The 22,664-nt window shown below is 39.5% G+C and overlaps 1 protein-coding gene across 6 annotated transcripts in view; it reads left to right on the top strand.

Moving 5' to 3' along the window:
* The window catches only part of LOC124788247 (neurexin-4), a 545,350-nt gene that overhangs the window by 220,911 nt on the left and 301,775 nt on the right, over positions 1-22,664 (top strand). For all 6 annotated transcript variants that reach the window (XR_007016075.1, XM_047255435.1, XM_047255434.1 and 3 more), the window contains exons 3-6: positions 6,696-6,796; positions 9,125-9,292; positions 15,740-15,992; positions 22,279-22,463. Coding sequence is in view for 5 of the 6 variants with exons in the window: in XM_047255435.1 (XP_047111391.1) it covers positions 6,696-6,796; positions 9,125-9,292; positions 15,740-15,992; positions 22,279-22,463 (707 nt within the window). In the remaining variant the exon portion in view is untranslated. The remainder of the gene's footprint in view (positions 1-6,695; positions 6,797-9,124; positions 9,293-15,739; positions 15,993-22,278; positions 22,464-22,664) is intronic.

Below are 22,664 nucleotides of genomic sequence, written 5' to 3' on the forward strand. Positions count from 1 at the left end.
TGTAGAGGGAGACGCAGATGAACTGTGGTATCGTGTTGAAGCTGCATGGGCAGCTGTACCTGTATACACCATCTAAGCTCTGTTTGACTCAATGGCCAGGCGTATCTGGGTACTGATTTCTCAAGATCTATGCACCCAAATTGCGTGAAAATGTAATCACATGTCAGTTCTAGCATAATATATTTGTTCAATGAATACCCGTTTATCATCTGCATTTCTTCTTGGTATACCAATTTTAATGGCCAGTAGTGTATTAATGGAGTGGATATTGGAGCACGCTGTAGAACAACGAAAATCTGCAAATCACGAAGGAACGAAGTCTTCCGACTGCTACCGATCAGAGCTGGGGAGCCAGAGTGCCAAGTTAAGTTTCCACATACGAGCGCCATCGTTCGAAATGAAGTGGAATATTCATGGACGTAGCCGGGATTTTGTCAAAGGGGGTGGCGGGTGTCCAATTTCCATAAATACTCATGTTTTTCATTTATTCCGAAAATGTTCATAAAGCGCGATAAATCATTTTATTCGAAAATTATCTCGGAGTTTTCACCAAACGGAGATATAATGTCGTTATTTAGGAGTGCTGTATTTTGGAAAACCACTAAGAAGCAGCCATCCTCCAGTCTCCCTTCGTCCTCCGTCATTTTACACTCTTCTTCTTTCACTTTCAGTCTCGAGTTGAGATGAGAGAGTGATCAAGAATGCATGAGCGCAAATTGTTTGGGACACCGTTATTATTACTGGCAAGAGTTTCGGAATAAAGAGGTCTCTGTTCAACATATGACCATTAGAACAATTTTTGGTAGCGAAAATGCAAAGGATCTGGAATTATTCAGCCTTACACATTCTCGAATTTCCTCATTTAAGCATAAATCTGTAACTTGATGAAATGTCAGAAATATTTTCTGCCTTAAAGAGTATCCCGACAGACAAATGCACGAGACTAAATGAGGAGAATTTAATTTTTTATTTTTTTATCAAACGACTGTTTGTGCCGAGTGTCTCCGAAGAGACGTTAGGCTCGCCTACTCTTTTCATTTAAGCAGATGGGCTGCATCTTTAAGGGAGTTGGAATCTGTGAAGGAATTGGCTGTGGCCTATAGTCAACCCTGCATTTGCCTAAATTGAAAATAGGAAACCACAGAAAACCATTTTGAAGGTGGCCGGAGGATGGATTCAAACCACCTCGCCTTCCGAATCCAGGGATTGCTAGCTCAGAGGTTCAACACACAGAGCTACCCCAAGCCGTTGGGGAATTTGGAGAAACTAGTTATTGCACATTGTTTTACAAAAAAAAAAAACGTCACAACAGGACTGAATTCTGACATTGCATGTTTTTCCTTTTAATTGTGCAAGTTTAGTCATTTGATAGTGCTTGAATGCATGTTTATTTTCATACTTGTTTGTACATGGAATTGCTGGCTTCAGATCGTAAATAGATTATGGACTATGGGGAGCGAGGGATGCAGGGCGCAGTCGGCTCAGACGAATTCAAGAAGCCAACTGCAAAAATATTTTAGAAACTATAGAATGTGCTGTCGTCGTATATTCCTATGCTCTCCAAAGACCTCTCCCCATCTTTCCGTATCGGAACAGGTTTTCATTATTGAGTACCGTCCGGGTAACCATATTGAACGATGTTTTGGCATTCGAGCTACTAATGACAGAATACTGAGCAAATTTTTTGAAGAAATTCATCCATCGCCATTGGTGCGATACTTTTGTTAATTAACGCGATTTTTGCACGTCGCAGACAAATCGAATGAATTTTCATGCAGTGATTTTAACTGAATGTTATTTGTAATGATATTTACCGCTTCGTTGCCTTGTGAAAACTGAAATATTACAAACTCGAAGTTCTGCCAGCCTCCACACAACGACTCCAGTGCTAACATTTAACTGCTGTGGGTAGGCAATCTGGCGATCATAATAGTGAGCCCATATTTTTAATTTACCATAACGCTAGTAAATGAATCAAAATCAGTTTTACTGTTCTTTCATGTTGTTACAAACTTATCCAATATAAACACAGGACTGAAAAATGAACGGCAGCTCTTACCTTAAAGTAATGTAAGTAAGAACGGAAATGACTCACAACTACTGAGCTCCAGTAGGCCAACAGTTGGTCTTGGCTAAAACAGGGATTGGTGATAGCTGTTAGTTCTATGGATGTACAAATAGTTTAAATCTATCGTTGGCCTTACTGACAATCGATAGTCATTTCCTTTTTTCGTTAGTTTATTTTAAGTAATTGGTGAGATGTCCGGACCCCTGCACCCCCCGCCCTTTGACTTCCACGATGACCTGACTTAAAACTGGAACGTCGTTAGCGTGAGAAAGAGGAGGGTAAGAAGAAAGCATTTACAGCCGTGGGCAAAGATAGATGTTTCTCGGCAGTACGAAAGAAATATTCTCCATCCTTTGTGGACAACGCCTTAGCAATACATTGACAACGGTACTTGGAATAGGCTGATCCATTATCAGCAATAATTCGTGGCAACAACGCATTACGGCTGTGTGTAACAGCCACATTGCAGCAGTGTTGGCGGCAAACAATTGCGGCCACACAGTACTGTAATACGAGTTGCATTCATGTTCTAAGGCCTCCGATTTTTTTTCTAATTAACTACTCACCCGAAATCGATGAAACTGGCGTTACTTCTCGACGTAATCGCCCTGCAGACGTACACATTTTTCACAACGCTGACGCCATGATTCCATGGCAGCGGCGAAGGCTTCTTTAGGAGTCTGTTTTGACCACAGGAAAATCGCTGAGGCAATAGCAGCACGGCTGGTGAATGTGCGGCCACAGAGAGTGTCTTTCATTGTTGCAAAAAGCCAAAAGTCACTAGCAGACAGGTCAGGTGAGTAGGGAGCATGAGGAATCACTTCAAATTTGTTATCACGAAGAAACTGTTGCGTAACGTTAGCTCGATGTGCGGGTGCGTTGTCTTGGTGAAACAGCACACACGCAGCCCTTCCCGGACGTTTTTGTTGCAGTGCAGGAAGGAATTTGTTCTTCAAAACATTTTCGTAGGATGCACCTGTTACCGTAGTGCCCTTTGGAACGCAATTGGTAAGGATTACGCCCTCGCTGTCCCAGAACATGGACACTATCATTTTTTCAGCACTGGCGGTTACCAGAAATATTTTTGGTGGCGGTGAATCTGTGTGCTTCCATTGAGCTGACTGGCGCTTTGTTTCTGGATTGAAAAATGGCATCCACGTCTCATCCATTGTCACAACCGACGAAAAGAAAGTCCCATTCATGCTGTCGTTGCGCGTCAACATTGCTTGGCAACATGCCACACGGGCAGCCATGTGGTCGTCCGTCAGCATTCGTGGCACCCACCTGGATGACACTTTTCGCATTTTCAGGTCGTCATGCAGGATTGTCTGCACAGAACCCACAGAAATGCCAACTCTGGAGGCGATCTGTTCAACAGTCATTCGGCGATCCCCCAAAACAATTCTATCCACTTTCTCGATCATGTCAACAGACCGGCTTGTACGAGCCCGAGGTTGTTTCGGTTTGTTGTCACACGATGTTCTGCCTTCATTAAACTGTCGCACCCACAAACACACTTTCGACACATCCATAACTCCATCACCACATGTCTCCTTCAACTGTCGATGAATTTCAATTGGTTTCACACCACGCAAATTCAGAAAACGAATGATTGCACGCTGTTCAAGTAAGGAAAACGTCGCCATTTTAGGTATTTAAAACAGTTCCCATTCTCGCCGCTGGCGGTAAAATTCCATCTGCCATACAGTGCTGCCATCTCTGGGACGTATTGACAATGAACGCGGCCTCATTTTGAAACAATGCGCATGTTTCTATCTCTTTCCAGTCCGGAGAAAAAAAATCGGAGGCCTTAGAACTTGAATGCACCTCATATATGATCTGTGAAAAGACGTCTTAATCCTCTGCAGTTTCATCTATTTAGTGAATTGAAAGATGCATATGACACAATTTTGAATTCAGTGAACCCACCAGTTCTCGGTCGTAGGATTATTAGTGGTGGGCCATTATTAATCTGCATTCTGTAATTAAAATTGAAAGAAGTTAAGCAGACGCGTCAAATCAAATATATATTGAAAGTATCGAGATTTTTTATGAAAAAGATATGTAACATAAAACTAAAAGTCGACTTCCAAATGATGGCGAAACAGGTTTCTCTAGACTGAATTGCTGTTATGTCAATTTTGACAACAGAGAATAACTTTCCATTGTTTCCGAGTAGTTAAATTTTGTTATTTGAAACATATAACAGATTAAAACTAAGGACAAAACGAATTACCATTGTCTGAAACATTAATTGTTACAAAACCCCAGTTTGCCACATTTGTTCTCTCTCTTCGTCTTAAGAATGTTTATGTAGTTTTGTTTCGTTTCGCTTTGAGTAAGAATGTTTGCGGAGAACTGAAGTTGAGGTAGGAGTTGTCATTTCTCTTAAGAGGTATTACAAAATACGCCCTGTGATCGTGCACAGTGATTATCGTTTTGGAGCTTGTGTTGAAGCAGTATAATTAACGGACGGGAAGTTCATGATAGTCAAGATACATTGGACAATATCTCATGATTTTGAGTTATTTATTAAGCAACTACCGATACTCGCATTATTAAAGTTTCTAACTTCGAAACAGAATGACATACTGCAATACTAAATGGGCATATAAGTTCAAGTGTTTAGGGCAAATCTGTTATACAGTTATGCTGAAGTCCCTTGGCATGTCATATAATCTGTTCTCCCCCATACAATTTACAACATGAGTTATGGTAATCAGCTGCGCTGTTGACCACATTTCTACAGTTACATCGAGTTTGCAAAACAAATTGTGCGAATACTACACGACTCACTTGGCGCTTGTGAAGAGTGTAGCACAGTCAGTAAAGTATCCTCCAGTCCTCAAGAAAAACGTTTCGAAACAAGTCCAGTAAATTACAATCCTCGTTTTTTTAACTGCCACTGCTGCTAAACATAGCAGTTCATTTCCCATAGCAAAACTTCTCATCACGGCGGTGTTCGTAAGACTGGTTGAATGCTTGGCAAATCACTCGTGTGTGGCGCGGTCGAGGCGAGCGACCGAGTGCAGCGATATACGATCATCCCAGGTTCAAATAACATCCAAACCACGGTGACGCAAAGTTTTACTACAGATAGAAGTTCCATTCATAGTCCGGAAAGATTCTAAGTACATTCAGCACAAAAAAAATTGGCCCATACCTGCGCAGATGGCACCGCAAGGAAAGGTACTTGTGTGGTAGCGAGGGCTTTGTTGCGAATTGACATCGTGCGGCAGGGGAGCTGTAGTTCGGCAACTGAAGCTTTAGCACATACATCGCATAACGGCACTAGGCAACAAGTAAATACGAGTGCGTTACGCCACTACTGTTGCCCGCTTTCCAGTCTCCTCTCTCCACCAATAACAAGTAATAGAGGAGCACACACTCTGCGGAAGGCCACTTACAATAGTGGCCGAAAGTTCTACACGTGGACAATGTGGTCACAGACCCTGGGAAATTTTATTAAAAGAAAATAAAGTTTGACCACCCATTGCATATCATAAAACAAAAAAGGGTAAAAATGTAGCGTAGCAGACAACGCCGCTTACTACGACACTGGCAATGTAAATTATCCATGCGTCAGTCCCTCGAATCTGTTCGTCAATATTACCTAAATATGAAATTTTCTTCTCGTTCTTCTACGTCTTTTCAGGAATAGTGTAGCCTTAGGAAGTATTTGTAGCTATGTTTTAGCCCCCATTCTTATTGTGCGATTTGAATCGCAAGCTGTTTTAGCGACCCTCTTAAGAGCACTTTCTGCCATGTTATGAAGCGGAGAGATAGCAACGAGAACCATACGTGCGCATGTCTGCAGGACGATCGTTTACTGATATTATAGCGCTAATGTTCCAGTTTCTTAAATGAGTTCTCATAGTCAGTATACAGAGTAGATATTACAAATCAACAAAGAAGTTTGATTCTTTACCATAAGGACAGTTAATATTATTAGTAAATTGAGTAGTTTGGCATTATGTTGCTACTCTACATAAACATTTATTTTCTGTGTATGGTAATAATTCGAAGCTCTTAATGAGATATGCTTATTATAATATAGTACAATAATTTCTTGATCCATGGGTCGTTTGTACAGTAATAAGATTTGTCATATGTGTTTCACGAGGATAGGACAGGTACAGACCGTGGTTTTCTTGGAAACACTATTTGCTTTAATTATTAAGGAAAACCAAGAAAAACCTATGTCAGAATGATCAGACAGTGCATGAATCTCCATATTCCTGAATCTGAGGTCAGCGTTTAAACAAATATATTACCCATTCGATTTATATCTTACAGTAAGCGTTTCAGCCAGATGTTTTTGTTTAAATCAAAAACTCATTCGTACTGGAAACTGTGAAGTTATATTGAGTGAACTCGTCGTAGTACAAAATACAATTAATGTTTCTATCAGCTTCTTGCGTAAAAGCAATTACGATTTTAACTATAACAGCCGTGCTCAGTTAACTACCAGCGTGTTTAGACAAATAAAGAAATTCATAAATGGTGACATGAGAATTATGCTGTAGGTATCTGATTATACCTGCTTCCTTAATACTGTCATCCTCTGACATATGTTAACTGAATGACTCTGGATATGTCACTGTTAAAAGTAAATGTTTTTCTACAGGGAAAATGACCTATCGAGAAAGAGCTTGGTAGCTGTGGGAGGTACGCTTCTGCTTCTTGCGGTGTACAAGTTGCCTGTTGCAACAGCCAGTGTCATACCAGGTTCGTAGCTGATTCATCTTTTTTATGTACTGTATTAATGTGTAGTGATAAGCTCGTATAGAATATTTTATACAGTCCAGTATCTATAAGGTATAGCTGACCGACGAACGATAGCTGTGTTATTAACACACAATAAATTGTCACTTCCCGAGCGGTGAAGAGGAGGTGCTGGAAGTCAGTGTACCGGATCCCTAACTTACACACGACTGCTCCAAGTTCCAACAGGCGACACAGCATATAAATAGAAAGAAACGTAATGCTGCTATCAAAGTAGAAGTGATAACAGTCTTCGTTCCAAGGACAACAAAGCTGTGGTACCGTACGCCTCTGTAGTCCGTAGTGTTGTAAAAACAACTTTGTAGTAAATATAGTGCGGTGGGGCACTTAGGCTTTTTTTATCTTCTAAATTGGGCCTGCACTTTACAGAGGATAAAAAAAGAACTAATTTCGACACTGTACTGCATTTACTTCAAAGCTTGTTCACTTTATAGAACTACTTGGACCACAACTTAATCTAATCTTTGTGATTTTTAATTAACCGCATACGGGAAACATATTTCGTTGCAAATATTTAGTACTGGTACCGTTAACCTAACATCTTAGCTACCGGTTAGTCAATAACTGTCAGCTTGGTGTGCACGTAGAAGCATGTGTCTTATGCATGTATTTCGGCTGTAAAATTAGTGCGTTTGACGTAATAAAACAGCAAAAGTTGCATGAGCGTAGTTTTTTGTTGAATAACTATACCGGTAGCAATAATCTGTATAGATAATTGACGGCGGAACCCGTTTTAAATATGTTACGGAGACCTTAAACAATCAAAACCTGAGCCCTTCAACGTTCATTTCGTCATTTAATGTTAACCATACAAATAGATACATGATACATTACTGACTTCTACAACAATATCCAAAACGACACACGGTAAATCAATACGCAAAATAACACTTTATTGATTCCATTGTTAATTGATAAAATTGTTTCCACTTAATGGGAGGGATACAGCTGTCTTTTTTATTTGTGATCAACTTCTTAATGTTAGACTTGACAGACGGGAGCTGAAGACGCATGTCAGGTTCAGCATCCAGTCTGTTGCAGTATTTTGTCGTAGTAACTGAGAATTTCGTTTCGCGGAATGTTGTTGGGAACCGCGGAAGGAAGTCAGCGCCCTTGTGGCAAGTCGTTGATATTTATCACTAACTGTGCACCAAGAATCACCAAGTGACGTTTGTTTTCATGCCTAAAAAGGAGTTATAAGCTTCGTTTGACATATTTTTTGGCTTCTGCAAATTCGGTTCAAAAGAGTTTTAAACCCATGAATTCATTTTCAGTTTGAATTTCCCTTTTCAGAAAAATACGTCCCAAAAGATGAGCGCATTTTGTGGAAACCCTGGACCAGTTCTTCAAGTATTTCATTTGGCAATTCTGCCGTCTGACCAATGAACACATTCAGTTTTAAAAATCCGTCTACTTCTCTCTTGCCAGCACAATCCAAAAATCTAACTTTTTAAAGTGGTTATCATGTTATTAGTTACTGTTTCTCTTGTAAACATAAATTTAATTCATTAACTTTTCCAAATATTTCGGCCTAAAAAGGTAGTCTGAACAACCAAGTCTCATCCCTCGAACGTTCTTATAATTTAAAAGAAATTTCAGTCATAAAAGATTGTAATTCAGCTCTTAGTTTGAATAATCTTATTAAGGTCTTACACTGTGATAACCATCTAACCTTGGTGTGGAACATTAGTGTTTTAAGTATGCTCCCATAATCTTCACACAATATTCAAAACAATCGACCTGTTTGGTAAGTCTTCCCTGACCCAGGATTCTGGGATACTTTTCCAAGCTGTCCTTATTTCCTAAACGTCACCAGTCCCATTTCATCGTCCCTCTTCCTTCCTATTCAACCCATCTGCCAGGAGAAGAAGCCACAGGCTCAGAAAGCATGCCGATTTCCGTAACTTTGTATGTGTGTTTTCCTGCTTGGTGAGCTGATTTTTTTTAACCATCTAGCTACATTATATTTTCAAAAACTTATTATTATCATCACTGGTAAGTACAGTGACTGTTATATAAATGGCAATATGGGTGGTGCAGTTGGCATGTACACACCTGTACAAATTCATGTTTTCACTCATTGCAAATGATTTGCTGAATGTACTCTAAGGCTGTTAGTCATTTCAGGGAAAATAAAGAAGCTTGAACTCTCACAGTGGATCCAAAAAGATGTGTGTGACTCGGCAACATTTGAATTATCTCTCTTTTTTTAAGTTATCCTTTCTGTCTTCTTTGCAAGGTGAGGTATTTGACATACATGTTTGTGTTCAGACAGATGTCACCAGCCACCAGAACGAGGAGACTGTACCGATTATGTTCACAAATGGTTCTACAGTAACAAAACTGGTAAATGTGAAACATTCATTTATGGTGGCTGCAGAGGAAATGACAACAAATTTGACTCAGAAAATGAGTGCAGCCTTGCCTGTGTTGATGGATGTGAGTACTCATTTGTTGCTATTATACACCCTATTTCCATCATTCAGATTTTGCCCTGTTTATTTCCCCCACTCCATTTATTTCTTCCAATTTTGCTTCATGCTTACTCATTCATTATTTTTTTTCTAAAGTGCAGATATTATTTGTTTTCATTTTATTGAATCTTCCTTGGGCACTTTTCTGGCTTATTTGCTCTCTCTCTCTCTCTCTCTCTCTCTCTCTCTCTCTCTCTCTCTCTCTCTCTCTCTCTTCTTTATTGTGTGTAACATATAATAATAATAATAATACTCTATTCAACATATGTATAAAAACAGATTACAATTCTTGATAATAGTACAATAATACATTCTTCTCAATGAATCATTGATTAACAAAATGATTAAATTACAAGTAAAATGGTTTGCTTAACACTATTTACATATTTTTTCGAATCAGTTCTTATTCTACATGTAAGTATGGTATTCTTCTAATGTGTAAAATGGATTTTGTAACAGGAATTTCTTTAGCTGAAATTTAAGCTTCATTTTGGGTAGGGTCATTGCATAACTTTACTGGGCAGTGCATTGTTTAACTTTAAACCTGCTTTTGTGGACTCTTTTCATAGACTGCTGTTCTGTGGCTGCTGGTGTAAAATTTTTCTTTGTTTCTGGTATTTTTCTGATAAAAAACAGAACAAATGTTGGGCTGCACTCTTTTAACAAGTAATATTGTTTTCAGAATGTACATGTTTACTATAGTTAGTACACCAGTTTTTGGAAACAAGTCTCAGCATGATTCCTTATATTTTGCTCCATAGATGATTCTTATAGTCCTTTTCTGAAGTAGCAATAGCTTATTTAGATTTGCTTTGGTTGTTGCTCCCCAAATTTCTATTCTGTTATTCAGGTGAGAGGAAAATAGAGCATTGTATGCAGTCTTTAGGACAACAGTGTCTTTGCAGAACTTACTAATCATATAAATTGCAAATATATTCTTAGACAACTTACAAGCTAGAGCGTCAACATGTGTGTCTCATTTTAGATTGCTTTGAATTGTTAAACTGAGGAATGTTACACTGTACTCTTCTTTACTAATTCATTGCCTACGTGTAGTTTAATTTCATCATTTAAATTACTGTTGTTAAACTACAATAAGATATATTTTACTACTGCTTACATTTAAGTGGCTTTCATTAAAGTGCTGGACAATTTCATTTATAATGTTATTACAGTGGGTGTCTAGTTTGTTTATAATGCTAAACTGGTGCACTTCCTGTTTGCATGCAGTGTGTTGTTATCTTCATTACTATGGACAGATACTAACTTAGTTTTTCAGATAGGCAAATGGGAATGGAATGGAAAGAAAGGAACATGTTCCTGATGCCCTGTAATAAGATGTGAATGAATTGTGTATTAGCATTATCAACTAACTTGCTAGCAATATATGTCTACATAAAAGAGAATTGTATACATTGTATAAATCCTTGTAAAACTAGATCTCGTCAGTAACTATGTACCTGTGTCTATGACTTTGTTAACTTTTTATTATGTTAACTTTTGATGGCAGTATGTTTTATTGTGTGTCTGATATGATTTTAAAATGAACTGTGAACAAGTATGCTTCTAAGTAGATCTCATTCTTTGGCCCTAAATATACTGCTGCTACATCATGGAAATTTATGAAGGGAGACTGTAGGGCGACATACCATCCGACATACAGTAGAAACCCCTGGGGCTATGTGCAGTTCACACATTTCTGAAGAACCAAATTAAAATGGTGAAGCATTTTCCTTCCTAACTGTCACATTCTTCAGCAGAGAATCGGAGGAATACTTGGCACAAATTGAAAAGTTTTTTAAAATAGTGTATTCAGTACTGAAACAGGACTGTTACTTCTAGTATCATAACACAGCTTTAGCAAATTAGTCAAAAGCTTACATACTATTTTATGGCATTAGGCTTCATGACCCTGATCACATTCCAAGTGACTTTGTCTCACTTCTGAAAGTGAAAATTTTCATGAAATGATGACAATTTGTAATGTATGGAAAGCTTCTACCATAACATTCTTGGAATATTCAAACAGTGGAGAAACAACATAAATTATGATGATTGCTTCTCATCACATTGAGGAAGCACAGAATGACCAACAACAACACCTAAAAGCACAATTCAGTTTTAAATGTGCATGTCTGCTGCTAAACACCACCTATGCATAATGAGTTGCAATCAGTTCCAAATTATATTTGCAGAGTATTAATGTACTCTTGGTAATTTTGTTATAAATGAGTGACTTGTTAAGATGGTAGGAACCATAATATATGATATGTTCTTGCATTCTGCCTGCAGTGTGATCTGTATCTGCTTGTAAAAATAGCAAATGAATATAGTTTAAGTATCTCCACATTAAAAACAAAAATGACAGCATTTAGTGAATGGGAACTAGTCAGGGCCAAACTAGTCATTAATAACAAATCAGTATAGGAAGTTAGCCAGAACCCAGTCCCACATACCGTTCCTGCATTGTTGACTGGCTCATGGAAGCCCCCCAGATCGTCTTACCATCAAATTACCCATCTTCAGCTGCAACACCTACTTCCACAATGATCTCCATCTATTCAGATTCTGCCAGTCCTTAGCCCTCACCAACCTAGTTTTGTAGAATCATGCACATCTGGCCCAAACCTCCATGCAATACCGTCTCTCCATCCATAAAATTCTGCTGCTCTGCAATCCCAAATTCCTGTATCTCACCTTTCACATTGAAACTCTTGCCCTCTAGGAACTAGAGCAGCATGCACAATGCCACCTCAGAAGCCTCTCAAACCTGTTCACCTCTACTCCCACGATGGACTACCACTATCCACCTCTGCTACAACACCTTCCAAATCTCCTCCACATCCCCTCATAACTGACAAACCATGCCTCATAGACATATTACATTTAACACATCCTCAGAAACTTCCTTCCACCATCATAAAGAATACAGAACAAAAACAGCTCCACAACACAGTTATGTACCTTCCAAAATCCTTAGTCCCACAGAAGTATCAGCCCTTTCCAAAGGCCCTAACTTTTGCCTCACTCCCAAATTTAATCATGCTGGACTTGTTAAAAACCTTTTCTCCTTCTCCCCATCTCTACAGTGGAAACACTTTTTTGCCACCAACCCTACCAATCAAACACAACCCAAAACAAATGTTGAACCCTGCCTGACTCATTTCACTCCTCCATTCGATGGTGATCCACCCCCACTGCCTCCAAATCATGCCCTGTTAACATTTCATAATTTCATAACTAGAGATTCCCTAAACCCTTTAACATGCAAGTTAACCTTGTATTTGCAGAAAGAACTGCAATTCACGACTTAAAAACTGCTCCTGACTTTATAATCCTGTCTGCAGGCAAAGGCTTCACCGCTGTAGCTTTGAACTCCGGGGATTACCTGGTGGAAGGACTCCACCAGCTGCCAGATTTGCTCACCTACAAACCCTGCCACAGTGACCCCATTCCCACAGTCTTTCCTCACATCCTTTGGCCCATCCCATAGCCTCTTACTTGAGTTTCTCTCTCTCTCGTTCTTACCTTCTCCATGCTTCCTAAAGTCCATAAACCTAACCACCTAGGAAATGCCGTTGTTGCTGGTTACTGTGCCCACATAGAGAATGTCTGTTCTCCTAGACCAACACCTTCAGCCTATTACCTTCAACCTACCTTCCTACATAAAAGGCACCAACTATTTTCCTCCACTGACTCTTCACAGTTCATGTTCCTTCACCACATTGTGCACTTATCACCTTCCTTAACACTAACATCCCTAACGCCCATGGCCTCACTGTTATTGAACACTGCTCTTCCAAATGCTTGACAGATTTCGTACCTACAACCCCCTTCCTGGTCACGATGACCAATTACATCCTCAGTCACAATTACTTCAACTTTGAGGGCAACTCCCACAGACAAATCCATGCTATGGCCATGGGCACCAGCAACACACCATTCTATGACAAACTATTCATGGGCCACCTAGAGAAGTCTTTCCTAACCACCCAGAATCCCAAACGCCTCACCTGGTTCAGATTCAATGATGACATCTTTGTGATCTGGATCAAAGGTGAGAAGACTCTATCTGCAGTCCTCCAGAACCTCAGTGCCTCTTCCCCCATTTATGTCACTTGGTCCTCCTCAACCAACAAGCCACCTTCCTTGATATTGACCTCCCCCTCAAAGATGGCTACATCAGTGCCTTCATCCATATCAGTCCTACTAACCACCAGCAATACCTTCACTTCAACAGCTGCACTCACTCCACATCAAGAAGTCCCTTCCATACAGCCACTCATGGCTGTCACCTCTGTGTTGAGAAGCAGTCCCTCTCCAAATATACCAAGTGTCTCACTGAGGCCTTAACAGACCAAAATTACCCTCACAATCTTGTACAGAAACAGATCTCCCATGCCTTATCACTCCAGTCACTCACCACCTCCCAAAGCCCCACAGTCTGGCCACAAAGTGGCATTTCTCTTATGACTCAGTACTACCCAGGATACGAACAGCTGAATCACATTCTCTGCAAGGGTTTTGATTACCTATCGTCATGCCCTGAAATGAGGAATGTCCTACTCACTATCCTTTCCACAGTGGTATTCTGCTGTCCACTGAACCTACACAGTATCCCCGTCCATCCCTCCTCCAAACTCCTTGCCTCATGGCTCATATCCCTGTAATAGATCTAGATGCAAGACCTGTACCATATATTCATCCATCCATCACCACCCTGTCCAGTCCAGTTACAGGCATGACCTATCCCATCAAAGGCAGGCCTACTTGTGAAACCAGTCATGTGATAACAATCTAAGGTGCAACCACTGTGCTGTGTTCTACATGGGCATGACAACCAACAAGCTGTCTGTCCACATGAACGACCACCGACAAACTGTGGTCAAGAGACAGCCGGATCACCCAGTTGCTGAGCATGCTGCCCAACAAAATGTTCTTCACTTCAATGAGTTCTTCACAGCCTAAGCCATTTGAATCATTCCTAGCCACACCAGCTTTTGTGAATTGCACAGATGGGAACTCTCCCTGCAATATATCCTACATTCCTGTAACTCCCTGACCTCAATCTTGATTAACCCTGTCCTTCACCCCACCTATCCCCTTTCTTGTTCCCATTCCAGCACATACAGACTTCTATTCCATCACAGCATCCAGTCTCTTTACTTTCCTCCTTTTCCAACCCCACACTCCCTGCCACAGGTCTAACCTCACAACTGCACCTTGCTGCCCTACCCTGCCCCTGCCACATCCCTGTATGCTCCCACAAGCAGCACTTTACTGTTCCCCATCCATACCCTGCTATCCCTCCCCCTCTCTGCCCCAGCCTCCTCCTTACCATATAGTGCTTCCCCATCATGAACAGCTGATCGCAGTCCAGCCTCGGTGGCCAGAGGCAGTGCTTGTGTGTGTGTGTGTGTGTGTGTGTGTGTGTGTGTGTGTGTGTGTGTGTCTGTGTGTGTGTGTGTGTGTGTGTGTGTGCGTGTGTGTGTGTGCATGTGTATGTGTGTTTCTGTGTTTATGCTTACACAAATCTGTGTGTGTGTGTTTTGTCTACTGTAAAAGAAGGCTTTTTGGTGTCTGCGACTCAACATCTCCACTATATGTGAATAGTAATCTGTCCTTTTCATAATAATATCATTATTCCATCCTGGGTTTTCCATGGTTTGGAGTTAACAAATTCCTTTGTATTTAGTTTTATATTATATACATGTCAAATTATTCGAGTAGAAATCTGCAGAAATTCCTGTGTATTGTTTACAGAAGCAGCTTGCCGTTGCTGCAACTGCATATTAACGTGTAACTTGCTTGTTCTGCATCCATAAGGGCCCTCTTCGTGATTGGATTTACAGAACACAGTGTGTGAATGAATGAATGTACGGTGTAGACAAAAAATGCGAGCTTATTCACATTAAATTGTGTATGCTGATAGTTTGTAAATTAGGTTTTGGAGTTATTATTGGTATTAGATAGCAACATAAGTAGATGAAGCAATAGGTGTTTGCTTAAGGAGAGACAAGTAACATGGATGAAGTGATACAAACAATAGTGAAAGATGTGTTGATTTCTGCAATACTTTCCCACTTTCTCTGTTAATCATGAAGTATTTTGTATCATTAAAAATATGCTCTGCTCAGTCCTTATTTTTCATTCTGACATTCTGTTTTCCCAATGATACAGTGTTTCATTTACCATGCTTTTGATTTGTGCTTCTGTGGTATAATCGAATTCAGTAAAGTAAATCTTACGCATGTCAATTTCCTTTCAATTATGATCATATCTTTTAATTGTGCTGGAAAGTGTTCTAACATATAAATTTGGAAATTATTTTTCTTAATAAAATGCATTACTTATTCAAAAATAAATGTTAATGAAACTGTGGAACAATTATTAATTTCATTGTCCTCTTCAGTTGAGCCCCCAGAGTACATGCTACCAGAACAAAAGACAAAAGATGAAAAGCCTCCTGTCACTCACAGCACGACTACTTCAACAACAGTGTCACCTTACATGATCCCAAAAACAACATTACCTCCAGTACCAATCAATCAGAGAGGACCAGAACTTACTTTTGAAGAAACAGGTCACCATAAAGTCTTCATGTTTGCCAAAAGGAACACATACATACAACTTGATGGAAATCACATACCAAATTTTCAACTAAGGTAAGTAATGAAAGCTATTCTCTTTATTTTACTCATGCAGTTTAAGATTTTGTATAGTTCTGACCAGTAGATGAAAATGGAACATGATATTAATGAGTTATAAGCTGTGCCACGATCAAGAGAAGGAGAGGGATGTAGTGACCTACCAAAGCTGAGGTCATTAGAGATGTGACACAAGCTTGGATTGGATAATGATGAGACAGGAGATATGTAGTGCTCTATTTGAAACAAGCATCCTAACATTCACCTTAATTTGAGCTAGTGACAATCTGAGCAACCTGAGTCTCTGTTCCTTGACAGGGATTGGACCCATGCTCTGCTTGTAGATCAACTCATCATCAGAGTTGAATACTCAGAAAACTAAGTCATTATCTTATCCAAGATGTTTATTCATGAACTCTGAAAATCCCTTGGCTTGGCAGCACCACTGGCTAGCCTTTGGTAGCAGGGGCGGATCCAGGGGGGGGGAGGGGGGGGGGGGGGAATGGGGGCAATTGCCTCCCCCCCTGGTGCGTGACCGATCTTTTTTCTTCTGACTGCTTTAGGGGCTGATTACGTCGGACTATCTAGTATGTTTTACTTGAAGTCGAAGATGTAAACAATGGCACGCAGTTTGATGTAACAATTCAAAAAGAGACCTTGAAACCTCTTCCATTTAGCGAATAAACTACAGAAGAAACAACTATACTTATGAATAAAATGATAATATTTGCTAAGGCATGAGCGATCTGTGTCCCTTTTTTAGCACTTTCCATCCAGTGCGTATGTAAGATTTTGTTTCTAGTGGCAATTTGCAAAGAGACGGTGTTGATAATTAAGCGATGAACACCGAAGGAATACTTGAAAATATTCTCATTAGTTACAAATAGTTAGAACCTTACGACAATCCCTTTTATTCTGCAATTGCACGTTTTCGATTTGGATCAACGCTTCTCCCCCAGTTTGGTAAGTCTTTCTGCTCCCGGGATTGGAATGACTCCTTACCCTCTCCCTTAAAACTCACATCCTTTCGTCTTTCCCTCTCCTTCCCTCTTTCCTGATGAGGCAACAGTTTGTTGCAAAAGCTTGAATTTTGTGTGTTTGTTTCTGTGTCTGTCAACCTGCCAGCACTTTCATTTGGTAAGTCACATCATCTTTGTTTTTAGATATATTTTTCCTATGTGGAATGTTTCCCTCTATTATAACCATATATATATGTGTGTCTGTATGTGTGGATGGATATGTGCGTGTGTATACCTGTCCTTTTTTCCCCCTAAGGTAAGTCTTTCCGCTCCCGGGATTGGAATGACTCCTTACCCTCTCCCTTAAAACCCACTTCCTTTCGTCTTCCCCTCTCCTTCCCTCTTTCCTGATGAGGCAACAGTTTGTTGCGAAAGCTTGAATTTTGTGTGTATGTTTGTGTTTGTTTGTGTGTCTATCGACCTGCCAGCGCTTTTGTTCGGTAAGTCACCTCATCTTTGTTTTTTTATATATATATATATATATATATATATATATATATATATATATATATGTGACTTACCAAACGAAAGCGCTGGCAGGTCGATAGACACACAAACAAACACAAACATACACACAAAATTCAAGCTTTCGCAACCAATGGTTGCTTCATCAGGAAAGAGGGAAGGAGAGGGAAAGACGAAAAGACGAAAGGATGTGGGTTTTAAGGGAGAGGGTAAGGAGTCATTCCAATCCCGGGAGCGGAAAGACTTACCTTAGGGGGAAAAAAGGACAGGTATACACTCGCACACACACACATATCCATCCGCACATACACAGACACAAGCAGACATTTGTAAAGGCCAGACTGTGTTACAAATGTCTGCTTGTGTCTGTGTATGTGCGGATGGATATGTGTGTGTGTGTGTGTGTGTGTGTGTGTGTGTGTGTGTGTGTGTGTGTGTGTGTGTGTGTGTGCGAGTGATATATATAAATTACGTTGTTGTTTGCCAGTTCTGACTAAGAATGTAGTGGGGCCTCATATCAGTGTGTTTTGTTAGTGTGGTGCACACTGTTGTGAACAGTGCAATGGCACCTCTGTTATCACAGAACACACTTCACTGTGTTTAATAAACAATTATGCAGTTCGTGATGATATATAGCGTCTTTCTGTTCTGCTGATAGGGACATGTATTTGACTTCTGTAGTGATATAGCAACCATTTGTTGCTGTTTCGAATTTCATGAAACTGCTACTTCAGCTAAGTTAAAAATATAGTCAATCATTGATAGAGATCCAATGCATAATTGGCAGCACACAAGCCTTCAGTTTTGATTGCCTCACTTTTTCAGAAAATTATTCCTACATTGATTGTGCCTTTGATGCATCTTGTAATTTGTTTGACTGCTTCCCAGTGGATTTTTTCAATAACTGGATTTGAATGTACTGTCAACTCTCCCAGCATATTCAACGCCTAGTCTTTTTCTTTGAGGGCAATATAGGAGTGACTCAATGACGTCTGGTAAGGAATAAGATGTAATACAAGTTCTTCCTCAGTGAACAATTTTTCTTTGCAATTTTGCAGCGTTAAGTCAGATTTGACTGGATAAGCAACTTGATTGCAATCTTCCAATCCAAAAACCATGAGTATGTTTCATGCATATTTTTACTTTGATTGATGCTAATCGCCCAATGTTTCATTTTAATTCTGATGCCAAGACACCAGCTGAGTTCAACAAGAACTCTCATCTTAAATTGATTCATTAGTTCTTTCTTCCACCTGCTTATTTCTATTAGAGAAGATTGTCAAGTCATCTACATAAATGGCCAGAGTGACTATATATTTAGCTTCTCAGCTCTGTAGTAAATTCAGGGATTGTATTCTGACTTCTTTGGGTTCATTTTATGTAATGTTACATTCAACATCTCATACTAAGCATGTGACACATGTTTTAGACCAAAAATTAGCTTCTTAAGGCTAACAGCATATGAAATGATGACTAACAATGGACAAAAACATGCTATCTGGCAAATAGCATTTTGCGACAAAATGAGCCTTCTTAAGTTCAGTTTCACCATGTTACATTTCTTTGAGTTTGAATAACCATTTTGAATTGAATGCTTTTGTGCCTGTTGGTAAATCAGTCAGTCTCATTTTCAACTATGATTTGTATTCATCATTTAATGCTCCCTTCCATGTTTTGCAATCATCGAAATTCATTGCTTCTTTATATGAATTTGGTCCAGAAATACTACTAAAACAAGGAAAGTCATTGTTAAAACCATTGGAATTGCTGTTTGAACATCCATGTGTCCATTGTCGGATCAAATCCAGTTGTGAGAGCTAATGTTGTGTGAAGCAAACAGTGATAAACAACAGGCAAGAATGTTTTATCAAAGGCAACTCTTATTATCTGGGAATAACATTTTGCAACAAAATGAGCCTTATAATGTTAAATTTCGCCATCTGAAATTTCTTTGTCTTTGATTACTCATTTTGAATTTTTTCCCTTTCTGCCTGATGGTACATTAAAGTCCAAGTCTCATTTTCAAGTAATGACTTATGTTCATCATTTAAGGCTTCCTTTCATTTTTGCAATCATGATGACACATTGCTTCTTTATACAAATGTGGCTCAAAAATACTTGCAAAATAAGTAAAATCATCATTAAAGCAGTTGGGATTCAATTTTCTTTAATGTGATGATTTTCTGATTTCTGACTGCACAAGTTCTGTGTCTGAGTGATCGATGGTCCTATCTATGTTGCATTCACTGTCTGCTAAGTGTCACTTTGTGCCAGTTTGAGATAAACTGCATTTCTGTGGACATCAGCTGCCACCGGTTGAGAGCTGCCTCTATTGGTATTGGCCATCAGATTACTGTCCATGGTGCTTTTTCCAGTTGCATTTTGAATTTTTTACGGATTGCACATCAATAACCTTCACAATTGTCTGTTGTGAATTTGAATTGTATGCTTTAGAATCATAGCAATAGCCAACAAAGGTAATTTTCTTCAATTTGTTTTCTAACTTGATTCATTTTTCTTTCAGTACCTGTAGAAATAGTCAACACCCAAAGATTCATAACTGACACATATTTATTTGGTGACCACTCCCTAATTCTTCAGGACTATCATTTTGAATACCTGTTATTGGAGATCAGTTCTTCAGATAAATGAGAGTGGTAGGGCTTCAGCCCAAAACTGTTTGCTTACACTGCTTAAAAAGTTGGCTTGAAAGAATGAAATTTTCATACACATTATTTTCAGGAACACCGATTATCAATACTATTTATTCAGTGATATATACAAAACAGACCAAAGATAAAAAAAAACATCAAACTGCTATACAAGGCATCAGCAAAGAAAGAAAAAACATAGCTGTTCCCAATAAAATCTCTGGCTAATAAGCAACCAATAATCATGCCTTTATTGGTCCAGCTGTAGCAATGAAATAATTTAATTACTGATACATACTAGAGAATTATGAGTTTTCAAAATATGAAACTTCCTGGCAGATTAAAACTGTGTGCCCGACCGAGACTCAAACTCGGGACCTTTGCCTTTCGCGGGCAAGTCCTCTACCATCTGAGCTACCGAAGCACGACTCACTCCCAGTCCTCACAGCCTTACTTCTGCCAGTATCTCGTCTCCTACCTTCCAAACTTTACAGAAGCTCTCCTGCGAACCTTGCAGAACTAGCACTCCTGAAAGAAAGGATACTGCGGAGACATGGCTTAGCCACATTTCCATTCTGGAAACATCTCCCAGGCTGTGGCTAAGCCATGTCTCCGCAGTATCCTTTCTTTCAGGAGTGCTAGTTCTGCAAGGTTCGCAGGAGAGCTTCTGTAAAGTTTGGAAGGTAGGAGACGAGATACTGGCAGAAGTAAGGCTGTGAGGACCGGGCGTGAGTCGTGCTTCGGTAGCTCAGATGGTAGAGGACTTGCCCGCGAAAGGCAAAGGTCCTGAGTTCGAGTCTCGGTCAGGCACACAGTTTTAATCTTCCAGGAAGTTTCATAACAGCGCACACTCTGCTGCAGAGTGAAAATCTCATTCTTTTCAAAATATGTTCACCTTCACAACTTGAAGTCAGAGACCTTATCTTATAGGTGCATTGCAAAGCCAAGAAAAGACATTCTGAAGTACACATCTTCTTACTACCATACTGAATAGTAGCAATATTACCTAACCACCTTAGTTTTCTGGTTACATGAAATATGTACGTAAGATGTTCTCAGCCTGCACTAGGTAATTTTCTGTGGAGACTCAGTGCTAAAGATTCATCGTCTTTTATGCTTTTATTATCCTTGTTCCCGTGGTCATCCCCACAAACCAAAATAAGGCTAAGATGAGCTACATTAACTGCAATTCATTCAAGATAATTACTGCCTTCCTCTTTATTTACATGAATAATTGATGTATTACGTTTAGTATTTTGTGAAGTTGTGGGGAAAAGTAATGCCTCTAATTTTTTTTTCTGTTCTCAGTACTGCTTGAAGTATTACATGTCATGCAAGTCATTACTTGGTCAACTTTCCCACTTCACTGACACAAGTTGCAACCATCTACCACTAGAGGGCTCCAAATAGTAGCATGTAACATGGAGACGTGTAACATAACTGTGTCAAAGCATGAGAAACAGCATGATGTAATTGAATTTCTAACTGCAGAAGATTTTGTTCACACATGGGGCACCTGCTTTACTTCAGCTTGACACTGCCAGACCACATGAAAGTGCTGAGACATCTTCAACAATCAGATGCCTTGGGTTCACTGTCATAGATCATCCTCCAAATAGTCCTGACTTGGCCCCCTCACATTTTCATCTATTTCCAAAACTTAAAGAATACCTTTGAGGACTTCACTTCAATAGTGATGAAGCAGTGCAAGCAGTGGTGAGATTATGGCTCCATCAACAAAGTCAAACGTTCTACAGTGACGGTATCAATGAACTGGTCTCTCGTTGGGAGAAATGTGTTCACCAGGGTGACTATGTCAAGAATTAAGTATGTAGACATGAAGAATAAAGATGTAGAATGTTAATAAAATTTGTTTTGTTTAAAAAAGCTTTAAGAATTTTCATGTAAATTTTGGGACATTGCTTTTTAGCATGCCCTTGTAGTAGCACTTATTACAAAAGTAGTAATTGCTTACCATTATTAACACACCTGATCCTGATTCTTTTAGTACTACTACTATGACTGGTGCTGTTCATAATAGCTAGTCACTGTAGTAGTGGTGACGATGTGGTGGTGATGGTGGTAGTAGTTGTAGTAGTAGCGGTAATAGTAGTTTTTGTTGTCACAGAAAAACTGTTAATTGTCCATTATTTCTCATCTTGGTTTCAGGCTTTGCCGTCAGATCTCCTTTCAGTTTCGTACAAGATTACCTCATGGGCTGCTGGTATATCATAGTGTCAAGAATCGCCCAGAAGGACTAGATCCCTATGCACTGTATGTTATAGTTGAAAAAGGACAGCTGAAAGTTGTGCATGTTTTTGGAAAGGAGTCTACCTCTCTTACTGTGGGGGAAGGTAATAACACTTCATGTAATGTATCAAGCATAGTGTCAAAAATTTAAATATATAAACAAACGCAATGGAAAAGAAATAGGGGATGGCCACACCGTTGATAAGTGTACTTTTTTTGTTATCAATGTATTTATGTGAATTTCTATTAAACAGGCAAACTGAAAATTCTAGCACATACATCAACATTTAGCAGACAATTTGATT

This window comes from Schistocerca piceifrons, chromosome 3 (assembly GCF_021461385.2).
Source record: "Schistocerca piceifrons isolate TAMUIC-IGC-003096 chromosome 3, iqSchPice1.1, whole genome shotgun sequence".
Lineage (NCBI taxonomy): Eukaryota > Metazoa > Arthropoda > Insecta > Orthoptera > Acrididae > Schistocerca > Schistocerca piceifrons.